At 40.9% G+C, this 25,342-nt stretch overlaps 1 protein-coding gene across 4 annotated transcripts in view; it reads left to right on the top strand.

Moving 5' to 3' along the window:
• The window catches only part of lnx1 (ligand of numb-protein X 1), a 107,414-nt gene that overhangs the window by 53,726 nt on the left and 28,346 nt on the right, over positions 1-25,342 (top strand). For 2 of the 4 annotated variants that reach the window (XM_041792376.1, XM_041792378.1), the window contains 2 exons: positions 18,878-19,125; positions 24,026-24,181. In XM_041792376.1, coding sequence (XP_041648310.1) covers positions 18,878-19,125; positions 24,026-24,181 — 404 coding nt within the window. Of the gene's footprint in view, positions 1-18,877; positions 19,132-24,025; positions 24,182-25,342 lie in introns of all 4 variants that reach the window. The other 2 variants (XM_041792375.1, XM_041792377.1) reach the window with 1 other exon arrangement.

Below are 25,342 nucleotides of genomic sequence, written 5' to 3'. Positions count from 1 at the left end.
TTTTTTAAAAATTAGTACGCAGAAAAGGTAAAAATCAACATAAAAAATATTTTGAAAAGACTACAGTCATATGCTTTTTTTAAAAAAACATCAATAATGCAAAGAGCCTTCAGCTAAAAAAATCACAAGTCATAATATCCTCAGTCTTATAGGGTGCTAAAGTGTTTTCTTTGTTATGTTTACTGTTGTTTATTATAGAAACGATTATTATTTCCCCCATTAAGGGTGAAGCATAGCTATGAAAATTCACTAGTCTTAACATGCAGCCAGTGGTCAAAACCTGCAGTCTAGTCTTCACATTCAGGCTCACAGCTTTGATTGCATTAGCCCGTTATCTGTGCTGATGCACACTGGACCAGCACATGAGAGCATCTGTAGACCTTGGTCAAGGAGCTCTCCTGTTTTATCATGTGGGAAAAAAACTCATCTGGAGGCACACACCTTTTAACTCCTAGTTGTTGATGGTTTGAAATGTTAGACTGAGATAAGGCCCTGTATTTGTGAAGAAGTAAATCACATTTATGAGCAGCTATACCATTCTCTCTCTGACATATTTAACTGTGGCAGGAACTTTCTGGCAAAAAGCATGCACCCGGGCAAATCATCTTGGGGTCGAGTGTCTTTATGAGATTTTTTTGAATCCTGTCTTTTCAGCAACACTTACTGGGGTCATGTCTTTGGAGATGTCTTACCTATATGTAATCTTGCATTATCTTGCAGCATATTTTACAGATTACCACGTTTAGTTCTGTTTACATCCATCACTCTGCCACGCTTCTCTCCTCTGCTGATACAAAAACAATGTGTGGAGGAGAGTTTCATAGATGGGTCGATGAGTGAGCTCTGCTGTAAGAGAGGCATTCAAAGAAAGTGGGAGAAGTGAACTCTGGAGAGAATTGCACGCCGACGGCTCAAAACTTCTATGTAATCTGTACTCCATGTTTGAGGCAAAAGCCACAATACAGCTAGTTTTTAACGGCCGATTTATCTCCCCCCTCTATTTTGTTGTATGTCAGTAACAGCCTTGTAAGCAACGAGAGCTAGTGTTGCTATTGCTAATGATGCAGCCACCGAGCCAAGATGACGCCTCATGTAGCAACTGTGCATCAGGGAAGTTGGAGATGGAGCACAGAGAAAAATATTAGCAGTGGGGTTTTTGGGGCTAAAGCATGCCTCTTTTGAAAATGTTTCTGAGATCACAGAATTCTAGAAATTAATATTTGAAATTCTTGTGTGAAATGATTTTTCCACTGTGCTGCTAGTGCTTTAAAAGAAGCGTTTTGTAGCCATTTAGCATTTTGCCTTGGGACACTTAAACCCAGGAACCTTCAATCTGCCTTTCAATTCATGCCTGCAAGGTTAACAAATGGAAGAGGCTGTGTTATGTCAGTAAAAATGAGTTTGGAGCAATTTAACTGGAGCACCCAGCTCAAGTTTAGTCTATTAGTCACTGCTGTCCAGAAATTTAAAACTATAATGAAGCTATTGTTTTCTGATATTCACTTTAAAAATGTGTTTGGCTGGATAGTGTGCTGTGCAAACTTATCGTTCATGTTTGGATATGTTATGTTGTTGCTCCACGTAATGCACACAGGCCTCTCCTATGAAATTACTGAATCAGTGGTTTTCAACTGGTGGGTTGGGACCCAAAAGTAGGTCGCGGAGCAGTTTTCAGCTCGGTGTCTGTTAAAAAAATTGGTGGCAAAAAGTCCTGAAGTCCTTATTGGACATGCATCGATACTTTTTATTTTGCACGGTCTAACTGTGAAATTGGGTACATTAAAATTTTTTATCAATATTTCAACTAATTTGTCTACTTTCCTTGCAACGGAAGGCTACTTTTCCCATGATAATGAAGTCAATTTTCTCCTTTCTCTTTTTCATATCATATATTTTGTTCCAATCATGCTCCAAACTGTAAAATATTCAGTTAACTAAACATGCATTGTGGAAATTGTTTTGGAAACTTGGATCACGATTTGTCGTAAGACGGACTGGTGAGTCCAGAGGCTGGACCAGTTGAGAACCTCTGATGTAAAGAATTGTTGTAGTGCTGAACGATTGGGAAAATAATCTAATTGAGATTTTTCTCCCTAATTTTGGGATTGCAATTTAATAAGCGATTATTTCTTGAGTTCCTCATCTCGTGCATTTTACAACAAAAACAAGCAAAACTTAATTCTGTATGATAACCAACACAATATCAGATTAAAGTAGGGCAGAACAATTTTTGAAAAATATCAAATGGTGATGATTTTTTTTTTTGCACATGTGATATGAACTGTTGTATCAAAGGGAATGATTTTTTTTATATAATTCTCATAATTGAATAAGAAAAAATACACAAATGAAGAAAATATTATTTTTTGTGAACTATTCTAAAAATATGGCACTAGAACACTGATCTTCAACTGGGGGCCCAAGGGCCATACCAGGCGCCCCAAAGCTTCCTGTCTGGCCCCCAGAAGATCATGACATTCAGAAAAAGAGGAAAAGACGTGGTCTTTAGAGTAGCTGTCTGCAGCTGTTAAATCAACCCCCAAAACAGTTCATATTGAAATAGTTTTAGAATGACTTTCACAGAAATTCACTTGTCATCCATTATAAGTGAATATATATTAAAAAAAAAATGGGTTAAGAATGGTAGAATTGTTGAAAAAATGTCTGGATAGCGTTGTGAAAAGGGGTTAGAAGGGGTTAGGGGCAAAAATGGTTCTGGACTGGCTCAAAGGATCAAAATTGGCAGGAAAAGTGGTGAAAGAGGCTAAAATGTAGCAAATATTGAATAAAAGGGACACAAAGGAGACATGAAGTTTTAAAAATTTGTCAACAGTGGTGAAAATGGTGCAAAAAAGTAATGAAAAGGGGTTAAAAGTGGCTAAAATAGATGAAAAGTGGCAAAAATTGATAAAATAATGGCACAAAATAGATAAAAATGAGCAGGAAAAGTGGTTTAAAAGGGGTTAAAGAATGGCAAAAATGGGATAAAGAGGCAAAAAATATAAATAATGTGTTAAAAGTGCCAAAATATAGCAAAAATAGCTTGAAAAAATAGTGAAAGGGGGTTAAAGAGTGGCACAAAGAGACAATATTTGGCTGGAACATTACAAAAAGGGTGAAAAGTGGCAAAAATGATCAAAAATGGGTTAAGAATGTTACAGAAATGTCTGAATGAAGTTGTGAAAAGGGGCTAAAAAATGTCAACAATGAGTTAATATTGCTGTTAAATTACAATTGGACGGCCCATTCTCTGATATTTTCAGGGGCCTAGCCAATTCTGTGAGCAGACCTGTCTCCTTGTAAAAATACAAATACTCACAAAATGATATGTTTAACCTGACCGAAACTTTTATTTAATTTCTGTTTATTTGAAAGTCTGGCCCCCAGAGCCTCTGTCAAGACTAGATCTGGCCCTTAAGCAAATCTACTTGATGACCCCTGCACTAGAATGATTGCATGATATGTAATATATAACATCTCTCCTGCAAAAAAAAAAAAAGTTTTAAAGTGCTATTTTGACACAGAAATATTGCACTTCCTGCGATTTGAAAATTGCAGTAGGCCATATTGCGATTTAATCTAATTTTTTATTTATTGCCCAGCCCTAGATTGTTGCATATAATTGTCTGTTTTATACAACAGGAGCCATGTGATTGTGAAACTGGCTGGTGTTTCTAGCCTTTTTAAACTGGCTGACTAGAATGATTAATGAATGTAGACAATTTGTGAAGATTTGCGTATGTACAGTTCAACATTTTTACTAGAGAAGACACAGGAGAGGACCTCAGACTTTGAACAAATTTGAACATTTTATCAACCAACTGTTAATGAAGTTAATGTCTTTATAAATGGATTGACAGCTAAGGAAGTGAATGTAATTAATTAATTTTGTCTACCTCTGCATATTTAGTTTTAGCTCCTTCTGGTGATGTTTTTGCAGCTGTAAAACAGACATCAGCAGGGCTGCTGCAAACTTCAGCCTATCATCTTTCCAGGCTACGATTCCTTCTGTGTTCATCTTTCATCAGGCTTTTAAATGAAAGCAGAAATTATCTGCAGAGTTCTCCTCCTCTCCAAAATAAATGGACCAAGTAATTAAAAGCGCTAAAAAACCCTGAATGAAGCAATTTCACATTAAAACTCAGTGTCTCTCTGCTGCTTCTCTGCCAACACAGAATGTCAGGAGAGGCTGTTCACAAAAGTTCAGCTTGTTTTTAGGTCAGGATTCCTTCACTTTTCATCATTTATGAGGATTTTAATGACAGCCAACATCTCTGCAGGGGGCTGCTGCTCAACAAAACAAACAGACTCAATAATTAAAAATGTAAGAGCACTTTAAAATGTAGTTTGAAGTTCAAAATGAGGGCCTCCTCCTCACTCTAACAGTCGTAGGGAGTAGATGCCTCTAGGACAATGGGAGTTCACTTGCACGCAAATACAGCCAAGGATGCACCATTTTATAGGGTGAGTTGCTGAGCCAAAATGCTGGTCTTCTTTCCATTAGTTCTGTAAATTTGACTGCAGAAGCGATAGTGACACAATCTTTAGATGAGTAGTGTGGATTTTTATCAGCTTTTACTCAAACCTGTCTGTCACTGTTGTCTCTGCTGCCGCTATATCCTCTGCCTCTCTGCTGCCCCTACTGGTCATATGTAATCACAGCTTTCGTGTGACATTGTACACCCATAAAAACAACCCCTGCAGGCTGTCTGTGTAGGTTCTCAGTCATCCAGGTCATGGTTGTGTAACACTGATCGAATGGCAACTGGACTGGTTACAAAATCTTGAAGACGTTTCACCTCTTCTTCGATAGGCTTCATCAGTTCTGCTCCTCAGAACTGGTGAAGCCAGACTCACAAGAGTGAGAGGGTGAGGGGGGTATACAGGGAGCAGCTGTCCTGCTTGAACTACATTGAGTTTGGACAGCTTCATAATGCATCTAAATTGAGATGAATCAGTGTATCAAAGGAGACATGCAGCAGTGGACTTTTATCCATATAGATGACAACACTCGCATTACTTTAGCTGTAAAGAGAGGAGACAGGTTTTAATCCATGAACGATCACATACGGCGGTTGTGCGTACGTAAAAATGCAGGGTTTTTTGGGGGGGGCCTTTTCTGCCTTTATTAGATAGAGGAAGGACAGTGGATAGACTTGGAAACAGGGAAGGGTGTGGGGAGAGACATGCGGTAAAGGTCGGATTCATACCCGGGCCGTCCGCGTATATGGGTTGCACCTTAAACCACTTGACCATCTGCACCCTGATGAAAACACAGATATAACAAACTACTGGCATCGCTAGCTTGTTTAGGAAGCCGGTGGGGCTGAGACTGTCAATAGGTGTGTGGGGGAATTTCAAAGTAAAAGCATCGATGTAGATTGATCTTATGACTTTCTATCAATCAGATTGGATGATTAATTAAACACTCGATTTATTGATATACAGTGCTTAACAAATTTATTAGACCACCTGTCGTATTTGTCTCAGAGACCATCCAGCATCATGAAGTGCTTTAATGCGGACTCTTTCATTTTCACTGAGCTCTCCCCTTTTAACCATTTTGAACAGGAATGAGGAATTTCAAACTGAATTCACCCAAATTTGAGCCGGCTCACTGGGCTTCTCTGAGAAGTCAGAAATGAATCAAGCATAACATTCAACTACTAAAACTCATTTTTCTGTTTAGGAATGCAAGTAAATAACTATAAATTTGACATATTAATCACAAAATATTAATTTGCTTTACAATTTTTTCTTTTTTTTGATAAATCAGTAAGTTGGTGTATTAACCATTGCAGAAACATAAAAAATGATTTTGGTAATTGCCAGTGCTGTTAATTTAGGGCAGCTGTGGCATAAACCTTACTTTGGTTAGGGTTAGGGTGGTCTAATAAATTTGTTAAGCACTGTACATCAATGGATAGTTACACCTCTAATGTCAAACATTCAAATGGGAAATGAAAAGGAAGTATTTATCAGTTTATTTTGAATGAATGAAGCATTGATCACTTATTAGAGTGTTACAAGTGTTTAACATCTTTATCATCTTTACCAACAAGTTTAAGGAGAATACATGTTTTAGTTGAATTAAAGATGAAAAACATTAGTTTTTATTGGCTCTAACATGTTTTTAAGTTCTTAGTGACCAAATTGAGACCAGTGGTTCTCAACTGGTGAGTTGGGACCCATAAGTGGGTTCCTGAACTGTTTTCAGTGTGTTCCAAATTGGTGTCTGGAAAAATAATTGTGTCAGAGAATCAGTTCTCTGCAGACATCCAAACATTTTATTTTACTCTATTTTGCTGATTAGGAAGTGAATTCTGGTTGTTTTCAGAGCTAATTTTAAAAGACTTGCACAGTTGCATCCATTGACCATACATAGGGTTAACTAGAGCCGTGGCCCAACTTAAATATGCTTTCAAATGTTGTGACTGAGATGCACTCTGGTGCTCATACTGCATACTTTGCACAAGCTTTTTTTAACCGTTTCTTCAGACTAGAATCCAAAACTAGTAAAAAAAAAAACAAAAATGCTTTGAGTCTTTCTCAAAGCATTTGAGAAAGACTCAAATGTTAAATGCTTGGCCCGATTTTGAAGTAAGATTTATTTAGTGTCTGCAGTGCAGAGGGCTCCCATACCTGTGCTGAATCACTCTCCCTGTGTGCTCTGCTTCTTTAGCCATGTTACTAAGGCCGTGTGTATTGTAGAAATAGATGTCTGTTAACCTTTGCCTCTGGCCGGCTCACAGTCTGGCCGGTGTTTACGGTCTTTAAGGCCTGACGTGTTAAACATGGAACATTTTCACCCTTGTCCTGTCTGCAATGGCTAATCTGTGGGAGGGCCTCCATACGAACGTCCTGCAGAGCAGAGAGGAGAGCAGCGTGTCGTTAATCTCTCACGTGAACGTTGTCCTGCTGAGCGCCAGGGTTTGGGGAAGGGCTGATCAGAGCTGGCTGGGTGTCAGCCGGTTGTACCGCGGCACGTGGAGGTAGAGAAAACAGGACACTGCCAAGGGCTAGTGTGGCACAGAGTGAGAAATATGGGCTAAAGGGTGCCAAGAGCAATATGGGACAGCGGCCTGGTGGGGATTCTCTGTGATCGCGTACCGTCGAGTGGAGAGAATTACAGTTAGACTCGGTTCAGTGAGAGAAAGGTACACATAGTATTTCACTGAATGGCTGCAGAGTAGGGCTGGGCAGTAGATGAAGGTTTTAAGACATGTTGATATATTTCCAAATGAGATATACAGTAAGACTTTATTACATATAGCTGATTATTCACTAGGGGGTTAATTTACTTACTGGTATTTAGGGGTATAACATGTTGACTAGGGGTGAGTATTGGCAAGAACCTCATGACACAATACGCATCATGATACTTGGGTCACAATACGATAGTATCACGATATATCAGGATATCACAATATTGTGATATATTGTGATATTCTACACAGTTAACTAAGAAAAATATAGAGATGATGTTTACGTAAATCACACAATACATTGGTGGTGTTCCCGCTATATTCATGGCAGCAAGACAGAGCTTGCAAACGGCATCTCCTTTCTTTAACTCGCTGTTTGTGCTCACACAAACGTGTGAGAGAAAGCCGTATTTTACTAACAACTCAGCTAAAACATGAATTTTTATTTTTTACCAAAAAATCGATATTAAGAGTTGAAGTATCAATATTGTATTGGATGTCAAAGTATCGCGATATATTGCCGTATCAATATTATTTCACAGCTCTAATGTTGACAATTTCATTTTGCAGAAATGATACCCATGTTTTGTACACTTTAGACAGAATAGAGGGGTTTGTTTACATGTTTGAAAAATTTAAAATATAAAACAGTGACATTGGTTGTTTAGGACTTCTGTTTATGTTGCCATTGTATCAAACAGGTTGCAGCATGATTCAGTTTTTACTATAATCATATAAAGGGCCTTTTGACAGAATTGTCATTAAAGGTCACATATCATGCACAACACACTTTTCAGGCTTTTCTAACCAAAAAATGTACCCCTGGCTTGTTCATAATCCCCCCAAGAATGTGGAAAATCCCCCACCCCGCTACCTCACCCGCTCTAACTCCACCTTTCAGAAAATGTGTGCTGAAACAGGCTGTTTTCGGATTTTCCCCTCACGATGTTATGTGGGGAGTTAGCCCCGCCCCCTAGGTTCGGTTGGCCCTCCCTGCTTGGAAGAACGTTCCGCCCTCCTGTCCTGATCTTCCTGAGAGGAGGATCAGGAGAGCCACATACATTAAGCCACATCCATTTCCTGAGAGGGGTGGAGTCAGACAGCTCATTAACATTTAAAGCCACAGACTCAGAAACAGCTCGCTCTGAGCAGGGCCAAAACAGAGGTTTTTTTTTAGACATACATAAAAATCCAATATTGGAGTGTTTTTCAGCAGCGATGTTCACAGGCATGTTCTGGGGACCTCTGAGACCGATATAAACTTGTTTTAAAGGTGTAAAATATGTGACCTTTAAGCTGTAAAAGAGTGAGCTATGATTTTGGGTCCAGCCTTACTGTGCAGAGGTGGACATGTGAGGAATATTTGAGCACTGAGGTCAAGCTCAGCAGGACAGCCCTGAATAAATCAGTTCCCTTACTTCCTGTTCTCTTCTTTTCTTTGGACACAAACAGCGAGATTGCTCTCCTGGTTGAAACCAGATACGGAAACAATAAAAGCTGCATAAATGTCCTTCCAGCCTGATCATGGGGTCAGGCTTGGACTGATGATCGTGTTTATTGATTGGCTGAAAAAGCATGACTCAGAGTTTGGGCTGCAGCTAACCGGCTGACTCGCCTGGCAGGCCCTCGCGCTCGTAAACACACAGATGCATGAAGCAAGCCAAACCTGCTGAGCTACTGCCGGCTGCACGGAGCTCAATGGAAACACAGAGCGAGGATTAATGAGCGCCGTGTGCACGCTCACTTTTAGTTTTTGTTTGCATTCATCTTTATATCCTGTAAGGAGTCACACCCAGTTAAACCTCGCCTCCTGCTTCGTCTGTGTTTGGAAACAAGCTCAGCCAAAAATTTCCTCCCACAGCTGAGACCGTCCCCCCGGGCATCGGTCTCATCCCCCCTCCCCTCGTAGCAGATGGGATTACCCCTCACAGCAGGCGGATCCAATCAACACACCAGCGTGTCCTCTGATTAACACTCCTCTCGTTCATCATTAACTGGATTACTCTGTCCATCTCTACGCTGCTCTTTCCTCTCTCTGTCTATGAATCTATCTGTCATTCTGTCCATTCCCTACCCATCACACCAATCTTTATGTGTTTGGCATGTGGCCTCTGTGTGTGATAAAGGACTAATTGATTGATTTGAATCCAATCAAGAGAAAAAGGCTTAATCTAAACCTTAAACATAATTAATGACCACCATGTTGCCTGTTTGTGTTGTGGGACTACTGATGCTTCCCTAGACAGCTTTTTTAATTTAAGGAGAGATTTTATTTCAGGACTTTCACAATGTTTTAGTGAACTGGCATTTTCATGAACGCTTCTGTAAGTCTTAGTTCTCCATAAGTCCAAAAAGAGTTTGAGTTGCTGCTGAATACTATAAAAAAGGAATTTCAGCATCACCATCGATTGTCAAACATCCAGTCCAAACATGAACGCTGAGAGTGACTAATACTCCTGTGGTGTGAAATATTCAACAATGTGTCAAGGATTCACCAATAGGAGAGCGTTTTCTCCCATAATAACACCTATCTTTCTCTTATTCTTTACTAGAGTGGCTCTATACAATTTCCGTGTTTGCATAGAGCAAAGCTTGCACAGCCCAGTGTTGGTCACCAGTGGCATGGGGTCTTTTCTGAGTTTTTATTTGCTGGACAGACTCATACAAACTACCTAAATTTCACAAGTATTTGAAATATATTTGTGCAGAAAAGTTCTGAGCATGCTCCACAGTTTTCACACCCGGCCTGTAAGTCCAACAGTATAAATGGTTGAGGAAACCTGGGAACAAAATCTGACCACAGAGAACACACAGAACACAGAGCCTAAGCTGTCTACGTTTACCCCTCCAGTCATTCCATCAGTTTTTCTACTTGCCAACTTGATTAACAATTCCTTGGTATGTTACAGACATAGACTTGAGACAGCCCAGGCTCAAGCAAGGGTTGAACATGTGGTCCAATAGCCTTGACCGTTGACCTACAAAATCCCTCCATCCTTTAATCTAAGTGGACATTTGTGCAAAGTTTGAAGAAAATCCCTTCAAGTTCTTATGTATTTATGGGCAGACATAGAAGCACCCTGAAAATATCATGCCTCTGGACCCTTGCTTTCACTTGTGCAGGGGCATGAAAATACATTGGAGGTTGTTTTCTATGTTTACACCTGTCTGATGAAAAAAGTTAGAGAATCTGTGCTAGCTTTGCATATTTTGGTAAACTCTGTTATCTGTCCTCAGGCAGATAAATCACATTTAAACAGTCTGTTTTTAGCTCTTAGAGGCTCAGAGACATTAACATTTCCGCTGGTGCAAAGATGCAAATGTGCATCCCGTATTCATTAGTGCTCCAAGAATAAACTCCACACTCGTGCTGTCACTTCTCTCCATTTTCTGCCACACAAAGAAATCCTTCCCATATATCACAAACACTCTCATCTGGATTCAACAATCCTCAGTGAGAAAATCCTGCAGGCTACCTCCTGGTGCAGCCCGACTCTCTCTCTCTTGGGTTTTTGTGTGTCAGTTGTCAAGAGAATATTTTCAACAGTGTCAGAAAGTTTGGAGTGAGAGCTCATGAGGAGTAAGTGCCTGCTTCTGCTTTCAGAATAATGATGATTAGTGGAAGAGAAAGAGGAGAAAAGTTTGTTAAACTTGTGGTTCATGCAGAGGCTGGTTGGCTGATTAGTGGGAGAACAAATCTAACTTTAGAATGAAAACCATTTCATTGATAACAGGCGTGAGAAATCCTCACAGCTCCGTGTCTGCCTCCGACTGGCTGACCCGGACTCGTCACCGTGGCGGAGGTAATTTGCGCTGTCTGTGGAGTCAAGCCCAACACGATTGTCCGTCGTGGCAGTCAGTCAGGGAGCGGAGAGAGTATTTGGGTTAGGAGGGATAATCCACTCACCCCTAAAGAGGATTGCAAAATCTCACAGGCTTTGATGAGTTGTGAGCTGGTGTTTATTTCACCTCACAAGAACGGGGCTGTTTGTGTCAGTGCCAGGGCGCTTCGGCACGAGCTGCACGTTGCGAGGGCATCATGGGTAATTGTTACAGGGCTTAAGGAAGTGGAAGGGAAGGGAAAGGGAGTAGGGAAAGAAGAGGATCAGGGCGGATGGGCGGATGAGTACAGAGGATGTTTTAGTGACTCTGCTCCTTATCTGCACAGATCTGAGGTTTAGAGTGATGCTGTGATAACCAGGGCTGTGCCTAGGGCTGGGTAATACACACCTGAAGCCATATCTTGATGTTTTTTAACTGAATTGCGACACACAATATATATCTTGACTTTTTCTCTGTAAAGAAATAAATGTTTGTCATGGTACCACAGTCATAAGCTTTGGACTTCCTGGGTTTGCACGATTTCTTTGTTTTTTTAATATTATAGAGAAACTCCCTCACAATCGATTTTAAAAAGACTAGCAATGTTGTCAAAATGTAGTCGTCTCTTAAATCCTAGGGGTGTAACATTATTTTTCCAGACCACCTCCATTCAAACATCTGAGTTTGGTGCACAGTTACATGATGAATATGTCTGATTTGAGGAAAAAAAGCAAATACACACAGCTGCTGCACTAGGGCTGGGTATTTCCCCCAGCCTTATGATATGATTTTAATCACAATACAGGAGTGAGCATTTGTGCAAAGTTTGGTATGAAGTTTTGTAAAAATTCTTGAAATACCACGCCCAAAAGACATATGGGTGATAGTCCAAAATATAATGCTGCAAGTCCCTGACTATTGCTGGTGCATAAGCATATATTTATTGAAATTAGAGCCCGACCGATTGATACATGGGCCGATTATGGCATATCACAGATTAATCAACATCGGCCAATATGTAGCCGATCTATTAACCCTTAGATTTCACATGGCACTGATCCGTGAAAGCTCTCCATTGTGCCTTTCTAATCATGTCTTCCAAGCGTTTGTAGTTCAACATTTTCTAGTGAGCCCGGAACTTGGCTGATTTTCAGGAGTCTCTGAGGACAGTGTTGTCCTATACAATATGTGGCACAGTTTATAAAAACGATAACTTTTGAACCGTAAGTCATAGAAACTTACTCTTTTTTTCCTCTGAAAGCTGACTATTTTGCTGTTCGTTTGCTACCATCGATGTCTCCATAGCTCTAAAGGACAGCGTTGTAGCAAACCCGGAACTTTGGCAACTTTTCGGGGTCTCTGGAAATTAAATCCACAGCATTACATCTGACAATAAGCATCTTTTTAAACATTTTTAATCCGCTTTCAATCATGTACTTTGACTTTCTTCAGTGGGCAGCCATATCTGTAGACATGCAAAGCATTGTGGGAGTTGTAGTCTACTGCTTAGAGGAGTAGAGACGCAGGAGTAGAGAATAAACAATGACAAATGCAACTGTTAATTCACATGTCTATCATTCTCTAATGAAAGACTATTATGCAGCGTTTTAAATTCGTCTAAGTTGCATCTTTGTGAAATCAACAAAGTTAATATAAATATAAGAATTTGTGTTCATGTACAGTATATATCCTGTGTATATCAATGTTCTTATTTCATATATCGGCCAATATATCAGATCTTGGCTTTTTTTAGCCCCCAACATCGGTATCGGCATCGGCCCCAAAAATCCCATATCAGTCAGGCTCTAGCTGCAAGTCACTGACAATAGCTGGTGCATAAACATATATTTATTGAAATATCTTTAGAATTTCTTATATTTCCCAGTCCTAGCTGCTCTAGCTGAGACACAGATACTGCATCTCTAATGAGCATCCTCTAAGCTCAGTGATCATCCCTGAAAAATGCTTTATGCTTTATTAGAAAAGGATGGCTTTGCATGAGCACTCAGAGTCGCATCATTAGACACAAAAGCATGTTTGTTAACAAGAGAAAGAGGAAGTGTCTCTGTTTGTGAATGAACCTCCTTCGATGCTGTGCACCTCTCTGGTACTCCAACTTTAATTGGCTCACTTTGGTTGGCTCTGGGACTCCTGGACCACCCTGCTGAGAGGGAAACAAGAGGGTTCCTGTCATGCCTCCCTGCCTTTAACCTCAGACAGCACTAACTGTGGCCTTAATGTTAAACTGTAAGCGGCTGAGACGAAGCTGCAGGTTTTACGGTTCACTCTTATCCCCTGGAGGAAGGAGATTTTAATTAACAGGCCACAAAGCCTGTTATAAAGCAGCAGCACAGTAAACAATGACTGCTGTCACCAAGTCTTTCAGTGTTGTGACGGACTCTGTTTCTGAGACTGATCAAAACCTCCTATCTGCTGTTCCCGGCGACAGCTCTAAATATATTTATTCTCTGCTTTTTATCCGCTCCGTCTGAGCACTCAGATATCAGCTCATGCACCAGAAATGAACTCCTAAAGATCTTCTTTCCAAACTTGTCTGCAGTGTGTATTCATTAAAACTTGGACAGACATTTCTAGAAGTTTTTGGGTGGTCTGTAAGATTTATGTAACTGAATGAACCTGTATTCAACGGTGTTTTGCCCATCTCTACCAATGGACTGTGGTTTTACTTTTTCCACTCACCCTGTTGAAACACAGAAATGCTTTCTAAGTCTTCAATTCCATTTAGTCAGCTCAGACCACAAGTCTTATACAACGGTGGGTAAAAGAAAGAAAAGGAAGGAGCCAATACGTTGGTTTTCTAGAGTCGGTACTGCTGCAGAAAGCTTTGGCATGGAGTGAATCTATATATAGATGAAGACATTAACAGCAGCTGCATGGGAGAAATTAAAGTTAACAAGGACGATGTTACAAAGAAACGGTCACAGCAGCTTTGAGCTGGGTAGAAATACAGACAATTAGAGCTGGAATCTGTTCTGTTTGCAGTAAGGGCTGTCATTATGTCCATCTGTGATGTGTATTTTATACTTAAAGGCTTGAAAGACAAAAGTTTGACACCCCCTGTCATAAAGAGATATTTTAGCAAGACTGGTTTCTATGCAATATAATCATTTACAAGAAAACATCCACATTTTTGTTCTGTTTATTTCCATTCGTGCTTATGGCTGAATTTTGGTTACAGGAAAACCAAGATGAAGAAACTTAAGACCATGCATGCCCCTGTGTCTGCCATTGTTTTTGGTATTCTGTGGTTGTGGGGATAACATTGTTTACCAGTGAGTCTTGTTCTTCCTCTCCACTTTTTTTTCTTTCACTCATGGTTATGAACTGAAGAGTTTGGTGCCTGTATTGATAACTTAGATCAGTGTTACTCAACCCTGCTCAACCAAAGAGCAAAATTGTTGAAAAATACCTTTGCAAGAGCCACAATGTAAGTGGTGAAAAGTGGCAAAAGCAGCTTGACGTAGCAATAAAAGCAGGTAAAAAATGGCAAAAATGGGCAAAAAGCAACAAAAATGGACAAAAATGGGGAGAAAAAGTGGGAAAAGATTCAGAAAGTAGCAGAAATGGGTGAGAGGTTACAAAAAAATGAGTTACAGATGGCAAAAAAATGTCGAAAAGTGGCAAATACAAAGCAAAAAAAAGAGTGAAAAGTGACTAAAGTTGGTAAAAAGCAGTCAAGAGTAGACAAAAATATGGGTAAAAGATAGGAAACTAGTGGTATTTAATAGCAAAAGGTAGCTTAAATGGGCGAAAAGTGGCAAAAAATTGTGAAAAGGGCAAAAATAGGATAAAAGTGGCAAGAAAAGGTGGCAAATATTGGAAAAAAAATAGGAAACTAGTGGTATTTGATGACAAACAGTAGCTTAAATAAGTGCAAAGTGGCAAAAAATTGAAAAAGTGACAAAAAAATTGGGAAAAAGTGGCAAAAAGAAGTTGCAAATGTAGGGAAAAAGTGGTATTCAATGACTAAAGGTAGTCTAAATGCGTGAAATGTGGCAAAAAAATGTAAAAAGTTGCAAAATGTTTACCTTTTTTAAGGTTTTCTGGGGAATTAATATTTTAAATGAAGACATGAAAAAGCCACAAATAATCACAAAAGAGCCACACTTTGATTATCACTGACTTAGATAATTCATCTGTCTCCTGTTGGGGTTCGCTCCCAGCTGTCATTGGGCGAGAGAAGGGGTAAACCCTGGACTGGTTACCAGTCAACACAGGGCTGACTGGTTTGCACGATCTGTAAAAATGTTGTCTGTTTAAGAAATGCAAACCAAAGAGCAATTTAGCCAGTGCACCAAGATGCATCCACATAGAGGTGATTTGCAAAGTAGAGATAAACAAATCCTTTCATTTTGGTCCCTGTCTTTAGACTTTTGGCATAAAAATCTTGGAAAGTCCACATTGCAACAAATCTTCCTGAGCTGCAAACTGTTCATATCCATCTTTGCAGACTTCCTCTTCTCATAAAGGTATGTGTTTGGGGAGAAACTATTTTTATAACACCTTCTGTCCTTGCAGACAGTTATGTAAGAACCCGTAGTTTTTTTTAGCTGCGTCCAGCTTTAATTCTTCTAATTGATAGTGAGTGACACGAGGAGAGCGTCTGCCCTCTGAAGACTGCAGCGCTGCCCTCTCCTGATTGAAATATTGCTCTGTTCAAGCACTTCACTCACTTAAGTGCTGTGTTCCTGCACAGACATGCTTGATAGCATTCAATTTACTAACTGAATGAACAGGAATAACTCACCATGGCACTGCCCACACACATGCAGGGACACATGTGCTGTATCTCAGAGTGAGATCAATAGGTGCTTCACTTCTCTCTGATGTTGTTTCTAACTGTGAGTCTCGTGATACAAGTGAGATATAGAGCGCACTTCAGGATGAAATGATTTTCACTGTGAAATGTAGACAGAGTGCCCGACCTGCTCTGACAGCTGCATTATTGAGACAAAATGCTTCTTCTAGTGATGTGGTGCCCTGAGGGGGGGCTAACAGCCTCCTTGGGCTTCAGCGGCTCAGCAGCATGTTACCTGGTCTCTTTTTAGGCAATGATGGCCACCATTTAGTGTCACTTTTACTTAGAGCAGACTTAGGATCATTGTTAGGGATGCACAGTATTATCAGCATAGAATCAGTATCAGCAGATAGAAACTGCAGTATGACATTCTGCCAGTATCGACAGCTGATAAATGTCACATATCAGCTGAATGTCCAAATGTACCACAGGGTTTCACATTATAAAATGATGCATTAAGGTCAAGGCACTTTAAGTAGAACCAACAGACCTTCCTATGCTGTAGATTGTTTCCTTCTTTTTTTATTCTCATTTCTTACATTTACAAATGTGTTTTAAGGACTGAAGTTTTAGCCCTAAAGCTAGTTTAATTTTTGCGTTGGAGACTGATATTTTTTTGTTATTTCAAGCACTTTTTATGAATAGGACAGAAAAAGTGTCAGATCAGTTTTGGCTAGAATACGTAAGTAAATACCATCATAATGGGCATCCATAGAAAGTCCAGCATTATGCATCCCTTAATTTTAAACCAGTTAGATCCAAAACATTGAGAAATCTTCAGGTGGTTGTTACAGCAAGCAGCTGCAAGCAGGCTAATGGTTTCAACATAATCCTTTGGGGCAAATGAAAGTACACCAACTCTGGATAGGGAGATGCTTTTTTCACTAAGGCATAGTTGAAGTCATGGTTCTCTTCTAAACCCCAGGAGATGCTGGTCCACTGCTGCTATGGTCTATTATATCTGCTTCCTAAACTTCTAATCCCCTAAAGGAGTGCCAAAGAAGGGGGCCCTGAGGCTCTGTCTGCTCTGGGGTTGTGAAAATTAGATTTGCATATATTGACTAAAATAAGATTAAACCCTTACTGAATATTTTAATCAGCCAACTTAAGGTTGTAGTTGTTCCAAACATTTATGGCTGCAGTAGAGCACAGGTCCCCAACCTCCTCTGAAATGTAGCTACATGCAAAGTAAGCTCTTGTTGGATGCTATAGATGCTGGGTTGGTGGAGGGTTGAAAGCAATAGCGCAGAACTGATGCTGGTCGAGCTGGCAATAGCAGTGCAGAGGGAGAGACTGGAAATCTTCCAGTTTACACTTCCACTTGGGAAGATGTTTATCCGGTGATTGTAAAATAATCCACTTCAGTACAGCAGGCCACGGGCTGAAAAGTTTGGAAACCCCTGCTCCAATGCATCCCTTTTCTCATTATGTAACAACACTGGCTACTTTTTAAAGTAACAGTACCTAATACTGGTAAAGTTTGTCTCCTCTCTCAAATACGTCAGGATTTTTATTCATTTATGCATCTTATCGAAGTCTTTTTTTTCACAGATCATGGGAGCAATTCCATGTCCTGTGGGGAAAAATGTCTGTTTTTTTTATCACTGAGACTGGAAGCTTTGTAAAGAGAGCTTTATAGGCTGTTAATGGTTAAAAAAAGACATCTTATTGTCTGACAAAGTGATCTGTCTCTGTGAGTATCATCTGTAATGTCGACACTTGAGCCTGTCAGTGACTAAAGTAACCGTTTTTATTGGACATACACTGAGCGCATTTGCCCCTAGGGATTATTTTGCATCCATTGCAGTCTGCTGATTGTTGATAGTCTACTGAAATAAATCCAAAACACTCAGTACCATTTATCACAGGGACATGACAACATTTAAGATGTGGCCCAGGTTTAAAAATAACAGTATCACCTTTCAACCCCTCCCTTTTGTCTGTATATCCTCCACGTAAGATCCAGCGGTAGCAGCGTTTCTCACATCGGAGGAGAAGGGATGCTGCTTCCTTTGTTTTCCGGAGCTGCTGTTGAAGTGGAGCCTGGTCTTGATCCAGCTCATTAAAACCCAGTTAATGTTTGTGCTGATGGCTCCTCAGAGACAGCCCGAGAGACACAGCGGTGTTATTCTGCCTCTGATGGAGCGTCAGCTCAAAGCCTCAGTGGCTCACAGACGGAGGAAAATTCTCCAACAATACGACAGCCCGCTCTGTAGGGATATCTTTAATTCACACACAAACATTCCCAATCTAATAACGCCGGAGTGGAAAGTCTTTTATTGCATGCAGAGTAAAACGAGCATGAGTGTGTATTTGGGTGTGAACCTGAGCATTTGTGTGTATTAGAGAAGCAGTGTTGTTGTTTTGGTGTTGTTGACAGGAAGTCGACATCTGGAACTTAGGAATTAGATTTGTTTTTGTGAAAAACAACATCTCTGTTTTATATTCAAATGTGGTGTCAGCTCCCCTCCCTCTATGCTCTAATGAGTGTTTTCTTACATTTGTGTTCAGTCATCTGTCAGGAAGACGCACACAAACCCTTCCTACATGTGATTAAAGACACGCACACAAAGGAGGTGAGCGGGCCTCAGAAATTGTATTTCTTTTTTCATTATGAGAGTAAATATGACATTTCTTCTCCCGTCTCTGTGAGCTGCTGTATGAATTCCAAGTGAGGGCTCCAGGAAAATAGATTCTGCCTCAGCGTTTGTAGCTATTGTCGCGGCTGTGTGGCATCAGTGTGAGTGTTGAGGTCAGATAAGCAGCCTTTGTGTGAGGCTGGATATCAAGGTCGGTGTGCAGAGAGCCTCAGGCTAGAGGAGAGGCTGAGTCTGCTCACATTAGTCTTTAAATGTGACCTTTTAGTCAATGTTAACATGCACTTGTGGACTTTTAATCTACTGTAAGTGAGGCTCTTTATTCCTGCCTTAATGAGGAGTTAAATTCAAAATAATCTTGTCAGACTCATCAGTATTTCCAGATTACTCTGCAGCATTGTTTTGAGTGTATCCCTCCTTCTGTCTGTGCACAGGTGTAAAGGAGCGTCTCACTATGGCCTCTCAGCAGACAGGAAGCGGCGCTCGCAGGAGGGCGAATGCACTGACAGCACGTCAGAGCTCACCATCGCCACGCTGCCGAGCGACGGCCCCACCTCTGCCGCCGTGGCCCTGCTGTCAGACGAGCCCGGCCTGGTTAACCCCGCCTTCGACCCCAGCATGGAAGACAACAGTCAGTCAGGCAGCACGACCAGCCTGGCCGCCCGCAGCAGCACCAAGAAGAGTGAGTGTGAGTGGGCGATGGATGTTTGTGTTCGTGTGTGGTCGTCTTCAGTCCTGCATGATGTCATGTGGTAGAGAGAGGGGGGGTCAGAGTCCTTTAACACTTATCATCTTGAAAGATCTACAACATTTTATTATAAAATCCCCCTGAAATCCTTCTGATTCACCTGTTTTTACATGTGGATGATTTCACCGCTGCACAGGTAAGAGGATGGCATCTCAGAGAGCATGGTGTGAAAGGGAAACGCAAATCAAACAACAGGATCCAATGACAGTTTTTGGGATTATGTCAGTTTTTGCACCATTTAATCTTTTCACAGATTCAACCAAAGAGCAGAGATGATCTTTGTATTTAAGCAGCTTCATTATTTGCACAATGATCATACCAATCACTCCCGAAGGAGGACGAAAACATGATCATATTCTTGTTTTGAATTTTCTTGATTTTGCTGAATTAGCACATGAGCCAACTTCTTATTGAAAAATTACTATGAGGCTGCCAGCGGTGGAGAAGAGACAAAGCTTGCAATGCAACGAGTGGCTGCGTACTATATTAAACTGATGTAGATATTAGAGTGCAAAAGTTCTACAGATTTTAACTTTATGGGTTTGAAAGCCTCCTTGGGTTGCAAAGTAAGCTCGCAGGCTGCCTTTGTGGGTTGTTTGTTTCTCTCCTGTTAGGACTTGGACTACATTGGAACTAGAATTTAAAACTGTTCACTTTTGCGTTTGCAAAACATAACCCATGTATAAAATGAGTCCAACACGACATATGGCACAGAAATTATTTTATCACAGTTATCTTTGACTATCATCCATGTGTAGGTATATCAGAAGTGTTTGACATTTAAAATACAGAGAGGCTCCTACCCAATAAGGAGCAGCCAAATGCTGGTATTTCCACCCCAAGCTTGTGGATTATTTGGGCAAGAAAACGGTTGTAACAAATCTTAAATCAGGCCCAAAGTTGAGCAAAAAATCCACCTAAAAGAAAAAGATGTCAGGAAAAAAACTGTTTTGGTAACATTTATTTACCAAAGAACTAAATGGTCAATGTGCAAACATGTTTCAGCCTCAAAGGCACCACATATAACCAGACTCATTCAGCCTCAAATACAGCGTTTGTTCTCCCTAATGCTCTCTGATAGAAATCCTATCAGCCAATTAGCTGTGCTGCCTTGTTTTTTCAACAATCCATAAAATCTGTGTGTGGAAAACAGTGAAGAAGCAGAGGGAGAGGAAGTCAGAGAGAGGGTGAGGTGACGTTATATAGTCAAGGAGAAATGGAAGGAGAGGGAGGTTAAATATAGCTGCTGCATGTTAAAGCCCCTCCCTCTCTTCATTTCTCCCACCTGTGCAACCAGGAAGCAGTCACGAGTGTTCCTCCCTGCCCCTCCCCTCACACCCATAGCGTGAGCATGCAGGCAGTGGGGACACCAAATGACGCTGCACCAGCACTTTGGGCCCGGCCGGCTGAGCGCCCACCACCACCACCACGAGCACCACTACTGCTGAACAAGCTGTCAGCTCCAGAAGCGGCTGGCGCTTTTAAAGAATAATGTGGCTGTCAGGAGGCCTCGCATCTCCTCCAGCCCGCAGAGGGAGGGAGGAAGGGAAGGAGGGGTGCTGCAGAGGCTCGCTGTGGCCCGTTCAGTGCAGCCAGGCTAGAGCTGCTGCTTCTCCTCTGCAGCCTTCTGCAACCTGTCTGTCTTCTTCTGAGTAAAGTAGCAGAAGCGGTCGCTCAGGGAGGGTCTCTGTTGGACTCTATGGTGTGTTACATCACTGCTGGAGTTATGCAACCATGTAACTCGACTCAGCAAGGATTGGAATTATTAATTAAAGTTGAAAGCTCTTCCAGACACAGAAAAAAAGATGCTTTATTTGAGTTTGTTGGAAGGAGCTCCACAAATAAACCTTGGAGAAGAGGATGGACTGGAGTCAAAAGAAAAACAGCCCATCCTTTCTTTAGTGAGACCTTCAGTGTGAGACAGATGGCTGCAGAAAAAGACTGAACACCGTCGTCTACTGAAAACATGAGTGGCCTTTTTACTAATATTGCACAGGGATTTCAATGTAAACAGAGTTGTTTACATCAAACATTTTAAACTTTGGAGCAATGCCAACTTTTGAGTTATATTTGTGCAATTTTACCCACAAAAACATTTAGATGGCTGTTTTATCACTGACTGCACAAAAGCTTTTTATTTTGTGCAGCACTGGTCGCTTGCCTGCATCTGTTCAATATTTACTTCTCTGCTCTGTGAAATTCAGTTTCCCTTTGCAGACAGAATGACATCAGGGGTTTTTATTTGAAGCAGAAAAGAGTGAAGGGTTGTGCTTGGATTAAACATTGCCCTAGTTTTGACATAATTTAAAGCACAATATTTCAATCATGGATAAGAATGAAATTAATGCACCATCATCTCCACGAGCTCTGATGAGAAAGAGAAGCAAATTAAAGACACTATAGGACTCTCCTGCCCCTAAATTCCGCCGTATACATATGTGTTCAGTCCCTCAGCCCTGTGCATAAATTCAGCACGGAGCCAATCGAGCAGGGCAGGAAGTTTTGCCAAAACTTAAAGGGGAAATATTATGCAAAAATCTCTTTTTCAGGCTTTTCTAACAAAAATATGTGCTCCTGGCCTGTCACAATCCCCTCAAGACACAGAAAAATCCATTCCCGCCCCCCTCTCTTTCTCAGATTTTCCCCTCATGATGTCATGTGGGGAGTTAGCCCCGCCCCCAGGTTTGGTTGGTCCTTCCTATTTGGAAGAAAGTTCTGCCCTCCTCTCCTCATCCTCCTCTCTGCACTTGAGAGGAGGATCAGGAGGATCTTAGCTACATCCATATCCTGAGAGGGGCAGAGTCAGAATGACAGCTTGTACTGAGCAGGGCTGAAACAGAGGGGTTTTTAGACATACAAAAATCCAATACTGGAGTGTTTTTTTCAGCAACAGACTCCACTGGCATGTTTTGGAGACGTCTGAGAACAATATCAACTAGTCTTAAATGGGTAAAAAAAAAATTTATTTAACCTTTATTTAACCAGATAAAAAAACCCATTGAGACCGAAATCTCTTTCACAAGGGTGACCTGGCCAAGTGGTGGAAATATGTCCTATTTAATTAAAATACCCAGTAAAAAAATAAAGTACTCTGTGTTACCAGGCATTTCCCTACGTCTGCAAAACGTCATAATGGGGCGAAGCTGAGCCTGTTTTAAACAGGTCAGAGGGGTAAGGGGAAGCGCACTTACTTCTAAATAAGTTACTTACCCATGAAAGATGCACAAACATCCACATGAAAGAACAAAAAAGAGACAAATCCAAGCAAGTCCACCCTTCTCAAACTCCTGCAGTTCATAACAATAGCACATGTGTTTATGTTTTTATAGCACTTCAGTAGTTTTGTATGTAGTCTAGCATCAGTCGGGCATGATTTGGTACTTACTGTGTGAACTCCTCCATCTTGCAGGTCAAGTATTCCGGTGGTGCTGCTTCATGCTACACACTGAAAACATAGTCGTGGGTTTTGATGGACGACAGGGCACGCAGTCAAACTGCTGCACAGCCGTGACAGACCCAGTGAATGTCCGGGGTTAGGGTCTGCTTGTCTGTCAGCCATGAATACACCAGCAACAGTAAGGGAAATTTAAATGGGGCATCAGGGTAGCAAGAGCGTGTGTCATTGCTTTGCAATGCATCACTTGCAGGGTGCAAGGACACTCAAATAGGAAGCAATGGAACCAAACTGAGTTTGTCACTGATGCTTGCTCACATTGCATGCTGTTATACAGGATGTGCTGTTGTGTCTATAATACAATATAGACAACTGTGTTTCCAAGAATTGCGTAAAATAAAACAACAGTTACTACCATTACAAGACCACATTAGCAAAAATGCCTAGGTGAAGTGCAGCGTTGCTTCAATGAGATCCATTCTGCAGTTTCTACAGATTTTTTACCAGTATATGTTATCAGTGTGAAGCTGGTTCCCTGAATTTATATGGGCTTGAGTTTGTGAAACTGGTTTAGGAATTTTTTAATAGTTGTTGCTAGGGCTGAACATTTTGGGAAAATTTTCTATTTGCAGTTTTTCTTTCCCCAGTATTGCGTTTGCGATTTGATATGCAATTATTTCTAAATTTCCCTATATTATGTTTTTTACCAACAAAAACAAGCAATAAATCATTCTTTATTATATCCATCCATCCATTTTCTATACCGCTTATCCCAGTGGGGGGGGGGGGGGGGGCATTGCTATAAAATTGCCTGATTTGTTTGTTGGTTACACAAAATAACATCAAACATGTTCCCACCAAAATGTGTGCTGCTATTAGGGACACAACAATTTGCCCAGGTGTAGATTTACCATATTATTATCTTACTTTCCTGATAAATGCATAACATCACATCCCATTTCTATCCTTGCAGCTTTTATACTGAATAGAAGGCTGAACAAAAGGGGAACAATTTGAACATGGTGTCAAAAATGGCGACAGGGATTAGCCAGAGATGTTTTTAAATAAATAGCCAGCTCTGACAGATGGAGAAAAGGTTAAGTGTCCTTTTATTTTGTTGCCCACGTTTGTCCTTTTGCATTGTGTGAACACAAAAAGAGCCCTCTTATGAAACAAAACCACTTTGGCATTACTGCTCAATCTCTTATTATTTTTTTTTTTTGACATCTGCTAAACCTTGAAATATATTTGTTACTCAAAATAAATCTCCCAGATCAAGAGGGTATTTCTTCTTCTCACCAGTACCTATAGCAACACACCAAACAGATGTGGTGAGGAGGCCTCTGATTGGCTGATTCAGAGGCAGATTCAGACATGTCCGGGCATGTTGAGGGTGAAGTAAACTATAAAAAGTCTCCCTCTCTCCTGTTTTCTCTACAGTCAGAAACTTTGACAGATCTTCAGTGAGAAGCCGATCCTTCAGGAGGTTGAACCGAGCATTCAGTGTGCTACGGAGGACCAAGAGCGGCAACGCGGTCAGCAATGAGACGTCTGAGGAGAGGGACAACGCCAGGAATTCCAGCGTGCCACCTGAAGGTAGGGATCAGAGCCTGATTATGCTGTATTTGTTCCTAAATAGTGCGCATGTTGGAGTGTCCCAGTGGTGTGATGCCACTGCTGCATTTGCACATCCTGATTCCCAGAGGAGAGACCACAGAGAGCCTGTGACCAAAAATATGAGTATGTGTGATGTTCCCTCAGCTGTGCCAGTGAGGTGACATGGCTGGGAGCCCAGGGTGTAACAGAAGCATATGTTGCTTTAATAATTCAGATGCAGATTGCATAAGTCGACTGGTGCATCACTGGAGACAGATCAAGGAGGGAGAGAGGCAGCCTCAGGCGCTTTAGACAGTGACGGGATACAGGAGGTCATTGGAGATGTGGATGATGACGTCCTTCAATCATCCTCCTCCTGCAGCTCTGTAACTCTTTACAAGAAGATAGAGTAAAGTTGGCAGTGTACTGAGTGACTGGCTGGTGGTTAACCACTGGTTAGCATGTAGATGGTAAGATACTCTGGGTTAAATTTCAGTCAAAGTATGATAATATGTTAATATATCTAGTGTATAACAGTTCATACGGCCTCATATAAAAGTTCAGAGCTGCACCATGAGAATTTGTCACATAGAAAATAAACTTTACAGGCGTTAGAATCAAACTAGATTAAGTCAGAAATCCTGGGTGTGTTGGTCTCATTTTAAAATTAGCTGCAGCCTGAAGTTTTACAAACTCATTCAAAAACTACAGCAATCTTTTCACAGGTAACCTAAAGTAAGAAGACGATCAACTAGCTACAATACAAAGAATTAGCTGGTATAAAGCTCTGTATTCACAAGACTAACATTAATTCACTTCCACATCCATCATGGATAAACCAGGCTGTGTGCCTTAAGGCCCTGCTTGTCTGCTTAAAATCAGGTCCAGATAAACGTCAGGAAACTTGATTTGTGGCCACATATCAATATCCAGGGACTCAGAAGCAGTGTTGATCTCTGTCAAGTCCAAAAAAATCCATAATTTTAGCAATTATTAGTCATTTTTTAACCTGTTTTCACCCAGTCCTTCAGAGCAGACATCTGTGTTTGGTTTTGATGGTCTTGTTTCATTGCTTAGATCATGGAGACCATTAGTATTACTTTCAGTCTGTTTTTTAAGCAGATAAAAACTTTCAAATCCTGAGTGTTGTATAAAAAAAAC

This window comes from Cheilinus undulatus, linkage group 7 (assembly GCF_018320785.1).
Source record: "Cheilinus undulatus linkage group 7, ASM1832078v1, whole genome shotgun sequence".
In the NCBI taxonomy this organism is placed as follows: Eukaryota; Metazoa; Chordata; class Actinopteri; order Labriformes; family Labridae; genus Cheilinus; species Cheilinus undulatus.
This window is presented reverse-complemented; position numbering and strand designations above follow the sequence as displayed.